At 42.4% G+C, this 21,123-nt stretch overlaps 2 protein-coding genes and 1 non-coding gene across 8 annotated transcripts in view; 1 reads left to right on the top strand and 2 right to left on the bottom strand.

The window, feature by feature from the left end:
- Positions 1 to 2,656, bottom strand: part of LOC117551857 (golgin subfamily A member 6-like protein 22) — a 103,793-nt gene extending 101,137 nt beyond the window's left edge. For 5 of the 6 annotated variants that reach the window (XM_034224922.1, XM_034224923.1, XM_034224926.1 and 2 more), the window contains exon 1: positions 2,168 to 2,656. In XM_034224922.1, the coding sequence (XP_034080813.1) occupies positions 2,168 to 2,392 (225 nt within the window). In that variant the 5' untranslated portion in view covers positions 2,393 to 2,656. The remainder of the gene's footprint in view (positions 1 to 2,167) is intronic. The other variant, XM_034224927.1, reaches the window with a different exon arrangement.
- trnal-uag lies at positions 2,041 to 2,122 on the bottom strand. Its single transcript has one exon. It is a non-coding gene; the product is annotated as a tRNA-Leu (tRNA).
- A 165-nt stretch (positions 2,657 to 2,821) lies between the features above and the next one.
- On the top strand, positions 2,822 to 9,791 carry pex2 (peroxisomal biogenesis factor 2). The gene is made up of 2 exons (XM_034224952.1): positions 2,822 to 2,885; positions 8,250 to 9,791. Exons 1-2 carry the CDS (start codon positions 2,882 to 2,884, stop codon positions 9,221 to 9,223), a joined length of 978 nt encoding a protein of 325 aa, XP_034080843.1. The 5' UTR covers positions 2,822 to 2,881; the 3' UTR covers positions 9,224 to 9,791.
- The last annotated feature ends 11,332 nt before the right edge of the window (positions 9,792 to 21,123 follow it).

The following is a 21,123-nucleotide window of genomic DNA, read 5'->3' as shown; positions in this document are numbered from 1 at the left end:
ATCTGCTGGGTTTAAACATGCTGACAGTAGTACTAAGCAGTTTTTATTGAGTCATACCCCTGACAAGCTAAAACTCCTGTTTGGTTTTGTGACAAACGTAACTTCGTCACTGTGGACTGACGGCTTCGAGCCTTGTACTATTGCACATGTGGTTTTATTTTGAAAAGTGTTTCCCTTTCCCCATGTGTGTTACTCCTGATTGTGTTCACCTGGTGCCCTGTGTGTCCCCCCCCCTCACCTGTGTCTTGTTGGTTGATTAGTCTGTGTGTATTTAGGCTCTGTGTTTCCTGGTAGTGTGTGTGAGATCCTTGTTGGTGCTGACTGTGTTCATGTGGACAGCAATATTGAGGCTGTGAATCATGTGTCCATGAGGAATAAATGCTATATGTTATATTTGAACTCTCTGCCTCCTTGCTTAGTCGGGCCGCTCAACGGTCAGTCTCACAGGTTTTTTTTAAAGAGCATAAAAACTTAATTTGGACATCAACAATTATTCCAGCATGGGTAACTGTCAGAAACAAAAGCCCACTGTTCTTCCTAAGACTTACTTACTAGCTTTCAGTGCATTCTTCTAGGTCAGTCTTTTATATCAGTAAAAACATTAATACGCATACAAAATAAAAAGGGAATGCTTCTTAAATTCAGAATTATTTTGCCTTAGAGGAGCCCCGTACATCTGTGTTCATAAACGTCTGTCCCCTAAAGCCAAAGAAGTCAACAAGCATCTTTGTACCGTCCCCTGACGCGTTATATAACACTGATGTTTCGCTTCAGGGAGAGTAACACACCTTAGTTTGTCTTTAGATAAGTTTGCCTTAAGACATTCTATTTTTCTATTTCTTAAAGTTACCAGTGCTGAGGTTGCTGGTGCTGGAAAAAAACAGTATATACTGAGAAACATACCCTTCTGTTCTATGTTATTTATAGTTTCGCTGGTAGTTTTTGCCTTTAAGTTAACACTTTGTTTAAAAAACGTTAGGCCAATTTAGTCTTTTCAGTTGTATTTAGTCAAAGTTTAGTGAGCATAGCCTGGGTTAAGTTCTGTTTGGCTTAACCTTTTCTGTGGGCAAAAAATATTGTTACAAACGTTATACATGTCTTTCTTAACACTCCTTATGCCTGCCAGCTTCGACCCTTATAGCGTAAGAAAAAATACTTTGTATGAATTGTTTAATTTGCAGGTTGTTCGAATAAAATAGGAAACATCATAAACCTACAATGGGTTCATGGATGAATGGGCTTTGTGTTTTCAATGGACAAGCTTTGTGATTAATTGTCCATATCAACCTTTAGGACTTGGAAGCTCCTGGGTTCTAAACATGTAACCTTGTTAAGACTGGGGCCGGCTGACCGAAACCCATCTCCCAAACCTTGTTACACTTCCTTTGATGCACAGCCCAGCTCACACAGGCTACATTCTGTCGCTAAATGATGTCACATGACAAGCCTGATGATTAGAAACCTCTCTTTTTTAAATATGAGTGTGGATCTGTGTTCCTGATCTCTGCCGCTCAGATGGAAACATAATGCAATTTGCCACCTGTTACAAGTGCTGCGGCTTTATGAAAGCACCCCTGTGCTTCCTCCTGTCATTTGTCTGACGGGACAGAGGTCATCTTCTGATGGCCAAGTCACGGTGGACAGGATGCGCTTTGATTTGTATTGGATGGATGATAACCTAATGACAATAGATGTAGGCAGAAAATACACTTCCTGTAGATACTTTGAGTCTGAATGGGGTCCTCAATTATTTGAAATGTATGCTGTTGACTTAAATTAAATCTGGGGTCCAAAACCCTGGAAAGTTAACTTAGGACACTGCTGAGGTTGCCTTGTAAATAATTTGACTTAACTGTCACTTCAAGACAGAATATCACTATGGGGTCAATATGTGTTGATTTCTTATGAGACATTTAAAATATTGTGTCTTCATCTAGATGGAAACAGACACGTACAATAACTAGTTGTCGATAAGGAGACGTTTTATGTCGGACGTACAGTGAGCATATCAGTCATCACGAGAAACTTAAATGATAATAATGGCAGTGGTGGGATTCGAACCCACGCCTCCAAAGAGACTGGAGCCTAAATCCAGCGCCTTAGACCGCTCGGCCACACTACCAATGAGACACGTTTTAAACGTTCTATCTGTGAGGTATTTACTCACCTGCTGCCGTTCCTCTTTGTTTAAAGTGGTGTCCAGCTCGAGACATGTCAATCTCTGCACGTGGAGTCCCTTGAACTCGTTTACAAGCTGTTTAATGTTGTTTGAGTCGTAGATAGAAACTTCCAGCTTCTCTTCTGGGGGAGGTGGCAGGTTCAAATTATCACTTTCATGTCCCAAAAGCTTTACGTTTTTGCCTGACTCCGGTGAAGTTGTCTTTTTGCTCATGGTAGTGAAAGTTTTCAGCGTGGCTCAACTACAGTACACGCACTTTTTAAGCTAACTAGCTAACACTCTTAATGACTGCTTGCCACGCTTGCTTCAAACTGTTCACATATTTATAGTTTACATTGTCTGACAACTGTGACGCCAACTGAAACAAGTATGTGCCTTGCATAACAAGTGCATGTAAGACATTATATGTGTGGTTTTATGTTAATTACCGTGGCTTCACCAACAACTTGGTCGCTATCTGCCGTGCCGTTACTACAACGGAGGACTTTTAACAGACTTATTTCCACTCACACTGACACTCCCTCCCAAAGTTTGCCGCTGCGTGATCTGATTGGCTCATTTTTACCCTTTGGCTTCATAGTCATGACGTCTCTCCACACGATTGGTGGTTTCCCTTTAAGGGGCGGGTTTTACATCCACAACCCGGAAATACACATTGTTTTCGTCTAATCAGTGAGGACTGAGTTGAGTTCGCCAAAAGAAATGGGTAAATACAGCTCTGTTGTTTTGCTTAACGATCATTAAAGTCTGGATGATATTCCTGAATACCGTGTTAGTTCTACGGAAAGCTCAAATGCAGAACATCTGCTTTTATAAACGATGTAAAGACTCGTCGTTTAATATTATCCCCTGCGTGTTGCTTTCTGCTGTCAGTGTTGTATGTTTGACGCGTTATGAGTATCATTTGCCTGCATGTTTTCATTAAAAATCAAATCGATTGTCAATGTCTGTCAATGTGTAGGCTATAGTGCATGCGTTTCAAACGAGGACATTATTATTCATCGCGAGCCACATCCAGGTTTATTTACACAACTGCAACTTTAGATGGTAACCTTGTGAGTGTGTTTCCCTTCAAGAGTATGTTACTGCTCTGCACATAATTCCATTATTCCTCTAAATAATCAGTGCTAGAGATCCAAACCTTCCACATTAAGATTCAAGGCAAAGTTGATCTTATTGATTTTCAAGAGACTGCTCTTCATTTCTCTCATCCCAATCATCACTCCTCTACCCTTATCTGTCTCATGGCTATATCTCTCCTTTCCACTGGCTTTGACTGCACTGCTCTTGCACTCTCTGCCAAAACCTAATCCCTACTGTGATTATCACATAATGCTTTTGCCTTATTATCAAAATGGAGCAGATTTGGGTTTTGTTGTTGTTAAAGACTGATGGGCATGGGCTTAAAAAATTAAAAGACAATGTCCTGATGAGGGGGAATGTGGAGCTGCTGATTGCATGAGGTTGGAGTATAGACGTGTGTCACTTAGTGTAATGAGTGTGTTTTTAAGAGAGTCACTGAAGTTAAATTAGGCTGTGATCTCACTCTGGGGGCATAAGGTCATTTTATGGGCTACAGTTTCCAGATGAAGTCAAGTGATAAAGGCAAGGGGGTTATCTGTGCGCTTGACGGATTAGCTTTATAGTTTTAGTACAATTATATTGTACATTGTTAAAAAAAAAAATTCTGACCAACAGTGCACACAGTTGTATTTCTGCTAATTCATACAGATGTTACAGATGTTCTCTAAACCTCCAGCATGCTCAATTAATCCTGCTAAATTATATACATCATATTCAGTGTCTGTTAGTATCACAGTATGTTTTTATCATAGTTGTGTACATTGCCAGAAGGCACATCTTTAAAGTGAAATAAACGTAACAGTATAGCATGTCATTTGGGGGTAGCATTTTCAACGGCAGCAATCCAATTCCTAAAAGTGATTGAAACATAGATATACATGAGGGATTCCTTAAAGTAGCATCTCTACAGTGTGTTATGACTGCATGGTGTTGTGCCTTTATTAGCATGTTGAGCCTGCAGTGGCTTTCCCATTCTCATTGATTGAACAGGACGGTAAATGTCGAATGTTCTACTCTCACTCACTTTTTAATTGTTGCACAGATTAAAAAACAGAAAAATGCTTTCATGCATAAAGCACAAGCTAAGAGATGTGCTGATCAAATATTCCTCAGTACAACACATTGTATTTGCATGAGGTGAGACCACAGTGCTCTCTCAGTAAGAAAGACATAACTTCAGTTCTTTCATTTATTAGCTGTTCCCCTTTTTGTACCACGTTCATTGTGCCTCTCTGCCCTCTAAATGTTTCATTACTTTTTAAGTTGTTTTTCGCAAACCCCTGTACTTATTACTCATACAGCCCTAGCATACTCAACCTTCCTACTCATGAAATCAATTAATTCTCTTAAATAATTTACCTCTGGAGCAAACCAGATTAAGCAGAGAACATTTTTTTTCCTACGTGAGACGTGCTATCCTAACTGATGTGTATTTTTTTGCATTCAGGCATTAACTTGGCCCTCACCCCGTGGCTCGGAGTAGTCTTGGGTGATTACAAAAAGGGGAGAGCCTTGATAAAGCATTAGTGTGTAACGCACACACATACACACAGCCTGAAGACCCCTCTGTGCATTTGCACACATTCATTTTTCATGAAACAGACTCATAACAATTAGTCTGGTTACCGCCTGGGTAATCTTAGCGTCCCCGTAATGCCTGTGGTCTGCAGCATGACATCATTCTCTTAAAAGTTCTTAATCTGACATTCTCATCCGTTTTCATAGTGAGGACATTAGAAGGCCGTGGCTAATAGGCCTGCTCTCGTTCCTGGCGAAAGAAGGGCAATAAAGTGAGGGAGCGAGGGGGAAAAAATGACACGGGGTGCTCAGAGAAATAGGTTTTATTCACTAGAGCTTTTACACAAATTAATTTACATGAGCGAGAGAAGAAAATGTAAAGTTGTAATTCAGCATGCTTTGCCAATGCATAGCCTATTTCTCGCTACAAGCATCATAGAAGGCCAAGAGAACGTGTATGCATTATTTCAGCAAATATATTATGCTAACAACCATTGCTAAGTGCTCAGGAATTTGAGCCCTGCACCACGCCAGCAGCTAAATTGAGACTTTTGGACGCATAGCTTCCGAATGGCATGGACTGATAGCCTCGTTAGCAGCTTCAGAGCCCTTGTCCCCTGCAGTAAAAGACCCCAGAGATACGCCACCTTTCCAGCATCCCTCAGTCTTTAGTCCCCTGCCCTAAATACCCTCATCCCCTCCCTAGACACCAAAGCCAAGGTCAAGAAGAAAGTGCATCCTTCCTCTTTCTATAGGCTATTCCCTGGATGCACCTCAGCGTGGCTGTGCTTTAGGAAGGTTCCCTCCTCCTTTATTGTGACCGTCAGTCTCAAGGTCAGCTCAGGGGGAGAGGTCTGTGCTTATCTGTTTTCCCCTCTCTAATTTTTTCTCCTTAGCTATCATTTCCCACAGTTTCCCTTCAATGTATCAGTGGACAGTAGCTAAGAGGTTTCCTGAAGCATTTGTCTTTATCTATCCATCTTTTTGTTAGCTGTCATTACTGCTCGCTGTCTAATTTCCAGAGCACTCGGTGCAGCTGTGCAGCTTCCGTCTGATGCTCCGTACGCTTTTGTTTCCTCTCCTTTCCTTCCTCACACTGGTCATAGCCCCCTTTCCCCTTGAGGCGGTGTTGCTGTGTGTTCCCTGTTAGATTGGATATTGTTGTTGCTGTTGGCTGTAAGCTACGGCAGTCAGCCTTGAGTCAGTGTGCTATCTTTGTCGGAACAAGATGCACGGGCTAAGGGAACAAGGGGAGACAAAACCCTCTCATCTGACCTGAATCAAAAATAACTTTTAAGCAGGAAGATGTTTTTTTAAAGTGTTTTATACAGCTTTGACAGAAAAGCAAGGTCCAAAAATGAAGACCCTAGATGTTTTGTCAATTTTTGTGAACTCCTTTCACAAAGAGGGCATTTTGTCTCTGGTTGGCTGACCCACGCGAAAAGTATAAATTCTATGTATCACTTCAGGTGTGTGTCTGAGTGAATTCATCAGAGAAAGAGTCAGTCCGCTTGTATCGCACACCGTGCTCTGTAAACACTGGCATTGACTTTGACTTTTGACTATTACATAAGGAACATGGATTTCCAGCTGTCCACGGTAAAAGTGCTGTAAATTCAAATGCTTAATTTTTATAGGCAGCCCGGCATTGACTGAAGTGTCTGCTTGTTATATATTTGGCAAGTGCTGCAAGTCTGAAGGGAAGCTGTCAATAGCAATCCCAGCTATTGATATGGCAGTGGGCAGGAGATGTTACTTGGCCCCCGACTCCGGCATCCCTCTGATCCCTCTACATCATAATTACATTAATATTGACAGACCCTTGACAATAGTCACATTACTATTGATAGGTGGCTGTCAATAGCGTGTTTCCCCAAATAAAACATATTCATTCATAACTTGTAAACTGCTCGATAAAAGGCTTTCAAAAGGATATTGGACCCGGCCGGGTTTGCTCTCCAGAGAGGGCTGCTGCTGTGACGGGGATTTCCACCACCTGTCTGTGTGTGTGGGTGTGTATGTGTGTGTGTAACCGTGGACTGATAGATTAATTTGGCTATGTATTAGAGCTCTGCATAGATCAAGGCTACCCATGACATACAAACACAGTCACACACACACACACAGGCACATAATCTGCACATTTTCTCCCATCAAGGAAAAACTTTCAGATTAAACTAAACAAATAGAGTGTGTTTATTGAGCATCCACATTCAGACTACCTCCACTTTTTCTTTTTTAAAACCCAAACTCCACTTCCGTCACAGGCGAGGTTCTAGTCACTAAACATGGCAGCATTTCAAATGCAGCTCAATGAATTTGTCACACCTGCTTACTTCAGCGTGAATTCACTATTTTTTCATTCATTTGCTAATTCTAATTTAGTTGGACGGTGTATCCTGGCTCTATTGAAACATCATGAATACACAGATGGTCCTGCGCGCCACAATAAACCCGAGCATTGCCACCGTATATAAGAATGTTTTTTTTTACCTCCTCAAGAAACGTCTAAAGTGACCATCATCTCCCTCTCTTTCTGTCAAAACTGCCATATTTACCCGGCTGAAATCTCTTTTAAAGCCTCGTGACAAATCCTGTTCAGTGAGACACAAAAGCCACTGTCAGAAAAGGCCTCTCGGTCTCCCTCTCTCTCTCTCTCTCTGGGCCTTTTGCTCTGTCTCTCCCTGCGTTAGTTAGTCTCCCACTTCTTAAGCGTTTCATTTGAGGAAAGGGCAGATAAAACTGGGGGAACTGTGAGCACTTTTCTAAACGTATGCAGCGCAAAATAGCCCAGACGTCACAATGGTGGGATCCCATATGGAGTCGACTCTAGGGGGAGGAAAATTGTTCCACATTTGGCAGATGTTTACGGTGTACCAGAGACTGTGCCGTTAGCCTAATCCCTAGTGATGTGATTTGTACACACACCCCTATCTCCAGAGGGAGCAGGCACCAAGAGCCCCTGGGCTTCGCCTCCTGCGTGTGTGTTTCTATGTGTGTGTGCGTGCTTGGGATTGTGTGTGTATACACTGGAGAGAGCCGTCTAAGACCCCCTGCTCCTCTGCATTGCACAGCTCAAAGGTTGCATTAAGGACGGGTTTTACATGTGAAAAGTGATTTCCGTTCCTATGTATAAAGAAAAAATAACCCTCCTAACAGGATGGGCCTCACCTCCGGGGCCTCATTCCTCCAACAACCCAGTTGTCCTTTTAATAGTTTTGCCTCTGTGTATATTTTGCTCATGACCCTGACTTTAATAGATCCAGTAATACAGTATTAAAGTATTTAAATATGTTAAGTCATGAGACATTTATGTACTTGAACTTATTTGCAGTTTTAGGGGAATTTCAAGGTTGTAGTTTTTTATATATGTGTTATAAGTTTTGTTGTCATTGGGGATAGCTTTTGTACTCCTTTGTTACATCTGTTTCCTGAAAAACATAATTAACATTTATCTTTTTTCCCGCAGGTTTGGAAAGCGAGGACGACCAAAAAAGGACAGCTAAAAGCTCTAGTCCAGGAAGTGATGTCGACCCGCAGACCCCAGTGCTGCGCATCAGCCAGCTGGATGCCCTTGAACTAGACACAGCCTTAGAGCAGCTGGTATGGACCCAGTTCTCCCAGTGCTTCCACTACTGCCGGCCGGGCCTGCTCACCCCACTGGAGCCAGAACTGAGGGCTCTGCTCCAATTGCTCCTGTGGAGGTTCACACTTTATTCTAACAGTGCCACTGTGGGCCAGTCTCTACTGAGCCTGCGGTACCACAACACCCTCTCTACGTCTCCCCGTTACAGACCTCTGTCTCGCAGGCAGAAGCTGGGCCTGGCGCTGCTCACTGCGGGTCCACGCTGGCTGCAGGAACGCTCCTACAGCCTGCTTCAGAGTCTGAGTTCAGCAGCGTCTGCAGTAGACAGTGGCTTACTCCAAAAGGCTCTCCGCAACAGCCTGACCCTTGTTTCTAGCATCACACAGATCGCAAGTCTCATCAACTTCCTCGTGTTCCTAAGGAAAGGTCGCCATCCTGTCCTGGCTGAAAGGATTGTGGGAGCTCAGGCGGCCTTCAGCAAGCCCAACGTGGTCCGGGACGTAACGTACCAGTACATGAACCGCGAGCTGCTGTGGCACGGCTTCGCAGAGTTCCTTATCTTCCTGTTACCTCTGATCAATACGAGGAAACTGAAAGCAAAGGTGTTCTCGATGGTTTCAGGGGGAGACAGCACAGAAAGGAAGGGAAGCACGGAAGAGCAAGGGGTGTGGAAAGAGTGCGGACTGTGTGGAGAGTGGCCAACCATGCCCCATACGGTGGGCTGCCGACATGTCTTCTGCTACTACTGCATCAAAACACACAGTATTGCAGACCCCGACCTCACCTGCCCCAAATGTGGTGCAGAAGCAGGGCAGCCTGAGCCGTTGAAGATGGAGGTGGAGATGGTTGCCATTTGAATGTATTTGTAATTATTTGGATTTATAATAATTAAAATGCTGATTGAAAGAAAATTACTTATGACTAACTGTATAATAATGTTGATATCTTAAAGTGCCACATTTTGATGAAAATGCATTGAACAATTATAATATGAGAATGTCTAGTAAAGTATATTAAAACATGAAAAAAGAGGTGCTTGGGAAAATCACGAGGTGTACATGAATGAGTTTATGACTGGAATTCAGTCTTTATGATGTCAGTGTCTTTCCTGAACACACATAGACCTGCTATGTTTAATGTATGTATGCATATATTGACAATCCTCTGGCCCTAACGTTTCTCCAGCTGGACTTGGGACAGAACTATTTGTCTTTGGTGCACTGGACAGACTGCAGAGAACCACACAGAGCATATATTTGATGAGGGAATGTGTTGATTTATGCTCCAAATTGGCTGTGTGTTAGCACGTGTGTGTGTGTGTGTGTATTTGTTGAAATGGGAATATTTGTTCTGATGAAAAATGCAGAAAGTCAGCTGAATAAATAATGGGAGGAATTTCTGATGCCTCTCATCATGGCCAAATTAGCATTTGTTGTGTATTTTGTGCCTAAATTGTATTTCAACATCATTAAAATTGATAGAGTGCTACCTCTTGGGTGTTTGTTTAGTTAAGTGGAGGGGAGAGAGATGAGGGAAAGTTATAACAATCAGCACACTTCTCTCTAGACAGGCCCGGTCGTTCTAACTCCCATTATCCGTTTTCACAGCACCCCAACATGCTCAAGATCAAGGGGGCAGCCGGGGGCTTGGATTGACTCTCTCTCTCACACACTCTCTCTCACACACACACACACACACACACACACACACACACACACACACACACACACACACACACACACACACACACACACACACACACACACACACACACACACACACACACACACACACACACACACACACACTTGACAGCCAGCCTCTCTTTTCCCTTGGCCTTTCTCTCTTTTGCTGCCTTTCCATCTCTCTCCCTCTGTAATCTCCAGGGCCCTCGCCCCTATAAGACTGTAGTAAACTGTACCAAAACCCTGGCAGCCGTCTCCTTCCTCGCAGGCGAATTACTCTCTAATCCCTGTAATGAGTCCAAAGATGCTTATTTATGCTGGAGTTAACCTCCACCAGTGAGCCCAGCCCCGGGCCAAACGCACCCCAGTTGAGTGAAGCCTTTCCTGGGCTGACAAGAGAGGAGCCGGGTGGGGTAGGGGGCTACCTCCCACCTCCTCTTCCCTCCCCCTTCCTCCCCTCTCCCGCTCTGATCACTAGGGCTTAATTGCTGATTGCCGAGACGATCAATCGGAACTGCAGGCGTGATACAAAGCCTATTGCGCAGAGCTGGTCTCAGATCTGCCGGCTCAGACAGACGTACACACATTTGCACTCAGATGAGGTTAATGTTTCTGTTGAGTGGAGAGGATAGCATTAAATATTGGTCCTCATGAGGTGCATGAATGCCTTGAAGAATATTGGGAAGGTGTACTGCCAGAGATGATGTTGAAATATTTATGAAACTGACCGATGTAATCTTTATTTCTCCCAGAACTTCCGCAGGTTTTTAGAGCAAATATGCTATATTATATGTCCTTGGTGAAAATTAATGAATCGTACGGTTTAGAGCGCATAGAAGTAGTGAAAAAGCCCCTTGTTTGATTAAAAGAAAATGTACACTTTAAGGGGGGGTTTCAATCCTAGATGATGATTGGTTTGACATTATGTAAAGCACATCGTATGGATACTCGGAGGTCCTGTCACATCAAGGACATTCTGACTAATGAATCTTACAGCAATGCATACAGAGCCAGAGACGGGGAAGACTATTTGTCAATATGTTATGCCCTGCATTACATTAATGTACGGCGAGTCCCAGAAAGCGAGATTAAGGAGATGTTTGAGATTAAGGATGCATATATGATCGGCGTAATGCCGCTGGGACATGTCATTGTCCTAACATTCAGGCAGATTTACAATCCAAACCTTTTTGCAGATATTAGTCCAACTGAAGTCCCCAATCCCCAGGAAAGGGAAAAGATAAAGAAGAAACAGTGCATTAAAGTCTATTAATTGAGTAGGGCCATGGATTGAATTAGTTGGAACTTGGAACAGGGCTCTGGATTTAAGGAAGGTAGCTAGGGCTCCGTTAAGCCTATCTGTCTTTGGATCTTTTCTAATTCACAGGCTCCGTGTGCAGAAGAAAAAGAGGAAGAAGCCCAGATTCCCAGCGGCTATGCAAAGCAATCTGCCCATTCACACGCAGCCATTTAGGGAGCAAATTGGCCCTGTGCCCCCTCTGACGAAAGTTTTAAGAGAAAGGGAATTAGGGCGTTGAATCCTTAACTAGATCTCCTTCTTTGATGAGCCTCTTTATCCGTCTGTCCCTCATCTCCATTCCTTTGATGTAAGGCATTGATTTTCCTGATTAAATAGTTTTAAAGTAAAAAGCTCTTCTCTTGGCTCGGTAATACCGGGTACTTTACTATACCTATTGTAGGTTAGTTTGTGTGCATGCTTGCCGAATGGTCCATCTGTGGTATTCTTTAATTGGAACAGAGCCCCTGGCCCGCAGATAATAATAATAAGGATAGTACAATAGCTTTGATTCGTACATGCATATGTTTCTCTGAGAAAGAATGTTATCATTTAAGCTTATGCCTAGCTTTTACCTCTTCATTTGAAATGATTTGAAGAACTATGAAAGCCCTATGCATCACTAATGAAATGAAAGAGTAAAAACACCTATGCTTCAACAAAATTATATTTCTGATCCTTCTGCTGGTGAAAGCTTTCACCTACTTTTCAACAGGTAAGGGAATTACACCCCTCTTGTAATGGGGAGATTTTTCTAACAACTGACATCCCTTTCAAAGAGCAAATGACATTATTTTCATGCCAAGAAAAGATGAAACAAAACATTTATTTGTTGACACCTCAGAGGATTTTTGACACCTGTATGTGTTTTTCTTGTGGCATGTCCATTATGTCAATAGGTTCTGCAAGCATTTCTCATATTTCATCTATTCAATAAAAGACATGCCAAACATAAAACGCCAAAATTCCTCCAAGGTAGTGAAATCCTAGGTGTGCTCGAGTTCAGGGCTGCAGCCGCTCCAGGTACCTGTTATGAGAGCTCTTTCAACACCTGCCGGGCTTTGGATACCACCGGGCCCAATTATCTAAGTCTGCCTCCTCTTCTTAACCACCTCTTCAGTCTAACAGGTCAGGGGGACAATCAATCACTCCTAAAATAAGGAAGTAATTTCCTGAGCTTTTATCGTGGTGTTGAGGTTTTGTCTGGTTGCATTTCACACCTTCAGAGAAGATGGAGCAGCGCTGGTTTGGGAATATACAGAAGTTGGCCTTTTGTTCTTTGTTCTCAAGACTCAGGATCATTTGGGATCTATATAGGTTCTATATGTTCACCTCAATATGTGCAGTTAGAAAGAACAAATACAAAGATCAAGGAATAAGTCCTGCATCTCATGATACACGTCAATAAAGGTTATGTTGCTAAAAAAGTTGAGATGTAGGCTGTATCCTCCTCCACATCAGAAACAAAGGTATCCTGTAAGCATGCAAACAGACAGAGATGTGGAGGGGAGACTCATATAAACTTAGTATTATATATCCTGCTTTACTGCATCTATCTTTTCTTATGTATCCTAAATTATAAAAACATATCTGGTGGAAGACTTAATCAACCACTGTAATTAGAAATAAATGATATTGGTATCAATAATACATTACATTTATATAGCGCTTTTCCTGGTGCTCAAAGCGCTAAACAATACAGTGTTTGAAACGTCACGTTCATCAACATCATAGCCTTTACGAATCGTGGCTGGAAAGAGGTCATATGGTAAAATATGCACCAGAACATTGTACAATTATTGTCCATTATGGCACTTTTCTGCATCATACAGAGGGCAATATTATCGTACAAAATGTATTGTTATCATACAACTGGCCCACGCTGTTCTAAAACAACCGAACAAGTGAGGTTATTTAAAACAAATATCTCACATCAAATACAAATAAAACCAAACACAAACCAGCGGAGAGTTTACATTTCACATCCTCTTACACTAACACAGGGCTAAAGAGATGGAAGCAAACTTTACCCGACCTGTCCTCTGATTGGAGGAGCTTAGGACAGGAGCAAAGCGAGGGGATTGGACAAACGACCAGAGGGCATCATGGGGGATTATACACAGGTGTGTTGTGGTGTGCCTGGGGTTAGATCTGCCAAAGCCTAGCCTGTTTGTTTGTGTGTGTGTGTGTGTGTGTGTGTGTGTGTGTGTGTGTGTGTGTGTGTGTGTGTGTGTGTGTGTGTATGTGTGTGCATCCTCTCGTCTGTATGTGTGTTTAGCCATCTCAGTCCTCTCTCTACTGATGTCTAGAACAGACTAAATGAGCAATAATCTGCACACATCCCTCCAGATGTCCCAGTGAATTTCCTGTGGCTTAAGGCGCCAGCTGAGCTCTTTGAAAGTTTTGATAACTTCTGCAAATGTGATTGAACCCCTGCTTGTTCAGGAATGTGGTGCAGGACACAATGAGCTTAGTCCTATTTCTCCTCAAAGAGATGAAAAAAGGAGGCATGCGTGTGTACCGGTACACCTTTTAGTACATCTAGTCTTATGCAGTAATATGAGGATGGAACAGAAAGATGTTTGATGTGCGGTCTACAATCTGAGAAATGCATTTAAAAATATTTTTCAGTATTAGATGCATACATAACAGTGTTTTATTATGCAAGGATTAGATGGGAAGCCACATGCAGTTTGCAATATTCTTCAATTTCTTTTCGTAGCTACAATTTGGTGCACGTATGTCCAGTTTTACATTGTAAAGGCTCAGGCTTTAAACCAATTTACATAAATATATATTGTTATTGAGGGGGAATGCCTCTGATCATCGTGCAATCAACCAGAAGTTGTCAGCGAGAGCAGAGGAAGAGTAGCTTTATTCCCCATCATCTGTCAATCAATGACACCACAAGGCCCTAAATCTTCACAAGGAACAAAATAAGAGCACAAGCTAAAGTGACATGAATATCTGATAATTTCCTAACAATCCGATTCAAATTCATCGAGAAAACCTAATATTTCAAATCTTACAGCCAAGTCACGGATACAAGTATGTTAGGATGTAAAACAGAAGCACAATAATGGCCATGGATGGAAATACATTTCAATAAAGCATCCCCGCGTGGGCATAGAGAGAAGCCTCAACCCTGCATGTAAGCATAATATGGAGGTAAAGGTAACAAGAGGAATTCTAAATAACATAGGCAACACACCGAACAATGAGAACAGCAGGCAGTAAAAGCCTAACCCTATTAAGTATGAGGCTGCTGGGTAATGACAATGTATTTGTGCATTTCAGCGTCTTGGAATCTCCGGCTTTCCGGGGAAAGAAGAAATATAATTTTTGTGGTTGCCATGGATACCTGTGCGTGAAGGTTTTTCTGCGAGTCTCGACTCCTCTAGGAGATCAGTGAACCGCATGTGTCAACCGGCATTAACCTGCTCAGTCCAACAAATGCACGGAGACACACATGCACAAGAAAGAATAATAAACATGCGCGTTAACCTTCTCATCTCGCAGTACAAACTGAGCTGCAGTCTCTAAACACACAAACACACAGTTGTTCACGTTGTCAGAGCTGATATGCACATGAGTGAACACCGAGCTGTACCCCGAAGAAAAAACTTTAATTATAATGTTGTTCTGTTGTACTGCATGAGGTCTAAACCTCCACTGTAGAGTTGGCGCTTTCCAAACAGACAAAGTGCTAACAACTATGGAGTGGTGCAGGAATGAGTCCCAAAACCTATTTTTGGTTAGATGCCTGAAATAAGGTCATTGGTTTACAAGAACATTAGCCGCATTTAGCTTAGCTATTTACTTCTGCCAATTGCATGTATGCTTCATGTGTCACCTGCTGAACAAAACGTGTAAGTATCATAAACCTGTGTTTGCCCAAGATCTCATGTTCTGCAATAACCATCATCCAGGGGAAAGAACCCGGAAGTCGCAATGCTGACTTCCGGGTTGGCCTTCAACATTACGCCACAGACTGCACCACTATACGTTCTGTAAGATCTATTTTCTCTCATAGCACTTTAAATTATTATCAGATTTATTTAAAATAAGTGAAGTAAGAATTTCAGAGGCGTTCTGGCCGAATCTCATGTGTGTTGCATTAGCTTAACATGTAGAGCATGAAGCCAGGGTTGGAAGACTGTTCCAACTGGGACCATGTCACCTAAATGATTAATTGATATTCCTGTAGCACCTGCCAAATTAATATATATGCATACTATGACTGACCCTGTTAGAGAAATGTCAAGTATGGTGTGGCATAGTGTACAAAATACAGCCTGTGCCTGCTGGTGTATTTTTTTCCCTTACATTATTTCAGCTAAATCCTTGAAATAAACTCATTTGCATCAGTTCCTCAAGATTTTCTTGGTTTGGCAAAACTGCAATGCTCTCCTCTGGAAAGTAATGCCAGATTTCTTTAAAGATAGACATTTATATATATGTATAAAAAACCACATAAATTGAGGCCCCACATTTTCTGAAATTCTACCCAAGAATCAGCTCTCTGGCATTTTCATAGTCTCTGTTTTCATCCTCTTCACAAACATGCCAGACGTTTCTCTGTAGGGCCCCTAACTGACACTCTGGGCTCGTTCTCAAGTATTATGTTCTCAAGTGTTTGTGCTTGTCTTCTGCGCCAAGCTGCTGGAATCCTCTCTGCCCCATCCACAAAGGCCGACACAACATTCAGCACTCATATCTTTGCTTGTCTATCTGGGAGCCCGGCGTGTTTTCCCTCAAAGTCAAATTAAAAAGGTATGCCAGAAAGGAGAGCGTATCTGCAATTCAGAACACATTTTTCTATCAGACAGGAGATATATTGCCGACTAAGTATTGTCAGATGTTGGCAAATTCCACATATTTTTCATATCCGGCCCCCTGAAACTTGGGGCCGCTTCAAGACTCAAGGCACATCATCGACAGAAACTATGTTTGACCTTAGGAGCACGGACAGAAATGAACCAAATATCCATTCTGTTTTCTACGAAAATATTTTCTCTGATATAAATGCAATATAAGCGACCATAAATCATTTAGGAATTCATTTGGGAATCATTTGAAAAACACATTTATTTGTGTGGTGTTCATCAATAAGCGTGGCTCCTGTGGAAGTTTTATTTATATATTCATGCATTCAATAGATTCAGTTATTCATGTATTCACTCATTCACAAGGCCTAGACGGTGGCTATGCGTCAGGCCCCTGTGTGTGCGCGTTTATGAGTGTGTGTGTGTGACCTGCGGCGTAGTCCTGCTACGCTGCGGGCTAGTGCTGTTCCCCAGGGGGCTCTCATCTTTTACTGAGCCCTGACAGAAGATGGAGGCTGGGAGAGGGGTCCGCTGCATTAAAAAGCCTTTACCTAGCTCTGATTTATCACCCCTGCCTCACACACACAGTCACACACACACACACACACACACACACACACACACACACACACACACACACACACACACACACACACACACACACACACACACACACACACACACACACACACACACACACACACACACACACACACACACACACACACACACACACACACACACTCACACAATCACACATGCACACCCACCGCCTGCCAACCCCACGCCATCTCACTATTCCTCGCCGCAGCTCGACTCTACACTCTATCAAACACACAGACACATGGATGCATGCACGCACACACACACAGACTCAAACGGACACACATTCACACACCATCAAACACAGACTCGTTCCATCATAAGATGGCTGCCTCAGAGAAAGAGTGAGGGAGCGGGGCGCCGCACTGCACCGCAGTGGTGATTTTGCATTTTAATGGTACCCCTCCTCTCATCCCTTCACCTCTCTCCCCCCCAGTTGGTGATTCTGGTGTGTCGCAGGCAGGCAGGCGGCAAGCCACAGGCTACCTCACCACAGGAAGACAGAGCGACACAATTACAGGACAGCACTTCCTGGGTACGTCACCTGCAAACGGCTGCATTTGAATGTGACAGTCACTGAGGAGAGGGAGAAACCAGGGGAAGATGGGGATTTGTGTGTGTTTACTGTGGGAGGAAGTAGATAGTCACGTTACTAAACCACACAACATGGACCTTAATTGCAAATGAAGGCCCCACCTACACACAGGCAAGGACAAGAGAGAAAATAAACAATCACAATTCTAAAGCAAAGCTACATGCATACCGCAACTGGACAAAGATGAACATTGGTTTAAAAAATGCATCACAGTAAACACTAAGATACACACAAACACAAACACAAACACACACACAAGGCTGTCAACAGCACGTGCGGGAAAAACACAGGACTTTGTCCTTGAGAGAGTCCAAGACTTGGTAATCATATTCATTCATTCATTCATACATATGGGTGGAATACATTTGCTCAATCTCCACTCGAGTTATTGCATGAGCGCTGATAAAAAAAACTGGTAACAAAAAGAAAGGGGGAATTAATTTAATCTCTGAGTTAAAAACATTATTTCCGACATACATTAATACAAGTTGACTACGCAGGAAGTTATGTGTTCAGCATGACTAATTTGTGTCATTGAAGTCATTTATTCAATTCAAATGTAAATGTTAAAAATATAAAACAAATGAATGTGTTCATTCATTCATTATTGAGAGTTTTCTCACACCTAAAAAGTCATGGGTATTTTCAGCAGTTGCTCAGAACCACAATATTTAGTTTCAGAAAAATGAAATATAAATGACAAACTGCTTTTCTTCAAATGTACCCAAATTGGATTGAACAGTTAATTGTACTTTGTAATTAATTTGTGTATATTGTGTCTATGTATATCACCAATGAATAAATGAATGTGACATTTATAAGAAATCAATCATTTTAAGACAAGTTTACAAGATTTTAGCTTTGTGTGTGTGTGTGTGTGTGTGTGTGCGTGTGTGTGTGTGCGTGTGTGTGTGTGTGTGTGTGTGTGTGTGTGTGTGTGTGTGTGTGTGTGTGTGTGTTTGTGTTAAAGAAAATATGATAATAAACACAGACTGCAAATTTGAATAATTTCTCGGGTTGATTTTCTATGATCTCTGTGTGTGTATGTTTATGTTTGTGTTTATGGATGTGCACGAGTTGCTGGGCATATTAAGTCATTTGTTTTTAAAAGCAGTAACATTTTTCCACTAATCTGTGTGTTTGAGTGTTTGTTTTTGTGTGTGAGAGCTTATGTGAGTTAGTGTGTGTGTGTGTGTGTCTGTGTGTCTGTCTGTCTGTCTGTCTGTCTGTCTGTCTGTCTGTCTGTGTGTGTGTGTGTGTGTGTGTGTGTGTGTGTGTGTGTGTGTGTGTGTGTGTGTGTGTGTGTGTGTCTGTGTGGTCTGTGTGTGTGTGTGTGTGGTGTGTGTGTGTGTGTGTGTGTGTGTCTGTGTGTGTGTCTGTCTGTCTGTGTGTGTGTGTGTGTGTGTGTCTGTGTGTGTGTGTGTGTGTGTGTGTGTGTGTGTGTGTGTGTGTGTGTGTGTGTGTGTGTGTGTGTGTGTGTGTGAAATGCAGGGTGAGAGGAATGCTGTTGCAGCTGTTGCCTCCAAAACCATAATTCATTGTTGGGAATGCTACAATCTAGATTACATCTCTTGCAGCTTAAAAGTGTATTTCCCCATAAACAGCAATCTACGGCTCATAAAAATTAATTCTGCTTCAGCATAAACAACCCCCCCCCCCCCCCTGCCTTGTCCTATCACCCCCGCACATGTGTGTATGCATGTGTGTTTACATGTATTTGTCCGCACGGCATAAACAATCCCCTACTCCTGTCAGGAACACAGAGTGATCCATCAGTTTCTCCACAGAAAACCAATTTCACTGGAGATGTTCAGTGTTTTTTTCACAGACACACACACCACCTATCCACGCAGAGAGAGAGAGAGAAAAGAGAGAAAGACACACACATACACAGAAGAGCGGCAGATAAAGAAATAGTCAAACGAATGGCGAGGAAATTGAACAGAGAAGAGAAGGAAACGGGGCAAAATTGAAATGGAAGGATGGGGCGAATAAGAGAAAATAAGAAAGAACCATCTTGCTGTATTTAATAGGACACACTGTTATTTGCTGTCTCATCACTTCAATACAATCAGCTGTTGCCCATGCACTTGGCTTTGACACACATTTTATGTGACTGCTTCTACACAAAGCCTCTACACAGTGTTGTTTGTAATAAAAAAAAGAGGAATAAAGATAAAAGACTTGAAGGAAAAAAAGATGTTTTCTCGCTTTTGACCGTTAAAGCTTGAAGTGTGGAATTATGAGCATGCGGTGGCGGCCCAGTTTTTCCATGTTGAAGCGGGCAGATGACAACATAATTACAGAGTCATCTCATAACACGTGATTAAACAAACAATGCATGTCGTCTCCTCCTAACATCCCTGTATCTGCCGTCTTTTGTTGTCATGCATGTGTTTGCTGAATAGCGTGTTGCAGGGCAGGCAGAGGGAGTTGAATCCATGCATGTATGTTAACGTATGTGGGCACACATGGCAAGACAGGGATATTGTGTGCAGACAAACAGGCAATGGACAGCGGGCATATATCTTTGTAGTAATGAGCTTAAGTTTAAACAAGATGAGAAAGGCCTTCATTTTAGAAGAGCTGTATTGCTACTAATGACTAGAGGGCCTCCAACTACCATCTCAGCCTATTATAACTTAGAGAAGGCTCTTCTGTGTTTTTAAGATGAATGCAAATTAAAAAGCATTAGGCTCCATTCATTTGCGGTCTTTGGCATATAGGCCACTTTTGGTCCGAGGGCCACTTAAGGCTGCCTTATTTCTTCAAATGACCTTGAAATGAAAGACAGAGGAAGTTTTAATGATTTAGAGGGCTCTTAAAGACTCGAAAGGAAAAGCAATACAAGGCCTCATTAAAATTTTCATTTAAACATTAAAAAAGCTTTTTGTTACAAATGTTCCTGCCAGAAAGCTGAGTTGATACACAAAGAGGGCCGTAAGAGTATCCTGCATCTGAGCCAATTTCATGTCAATGCATCTCCTCATCCCTTCATCAGTGATTCTATAAATTACAAGGCTTATTTGGCTGCTTTATCATTTTCTTTGCGAGACTCTGGGCTTGAGTGTGTGATAAACGACGGGCTGTGGAGCGTTGCGATTTTGGTGCAGGGCCTGTGAATGACCTGGGGAATGCTGTGTGTCACTTTATATATAGCTTCTATTTCCTCACCGCCTGCTCTTCCGCTGCACATGGTATTATTTCAGTTTGAGTGTATGTGTGCGTACGTGAACAAAGACTGAGACATATCCCATCACCCCCTAAAATTCCTTCATTCCCTCCTCCATTGCTCCCTTATTTCCCCAACGACTCGGCGCGCCTTGTAAAAACCTTAGCCTGGCTGCTCTGCGCCCTTTAAAATGTAAAGCAATATTACCATGCCTGACACTTTGATCTCTGTTACTATGGTATTGTTTCAGAGGTCCAGTGAATGTAAGGAAAGCTGTCCAGAGTTAAGCGTGTGTGTGCCAGGATTAAGACATAGTTTCCACACTGAAGGAAAATATGTAACTGATGAGAGCACTGTAATACTGTTTGTTTGTTACAGGTGTTCAAACATAAATGACAAAAAAGGTGTCTGGCATACGGATCGGGAACCTGCGTAACTTCACCTCTCGTGTGTTTAGTTATTTACAGCTCTGACAACAAAAAGCCTTGAACTGTTCTGCAAACTACACAGCACCCTTTGTGTCACAGGCAAAACAGGAAATCAGGCTTTTGTCCGCTCGAGATGGCATCAAAAAACACC

Source organism: Gymnodraco acuticeps, unplaced genomic scaffold (genome assembly GCF_902827175.1).
Source record: "Gymnodraco acuticeps unplaced genomic scaffold, fGymAcu1.1, whole genome shotgun sequence".
Taxonomy (NCBI): domain Eukaryota; kingdom Metazoa; phylum Chordata; class Actinopteri; order Perciformes; family Bathydraconidae; genus Gymnodraco; species Gymnodraco acuticeps.
The sequence above is the reverse complement of the archived record's forward strand: the minus strand, read 5'-3'. Positions and strand labels throughout refer to the sequence as shown.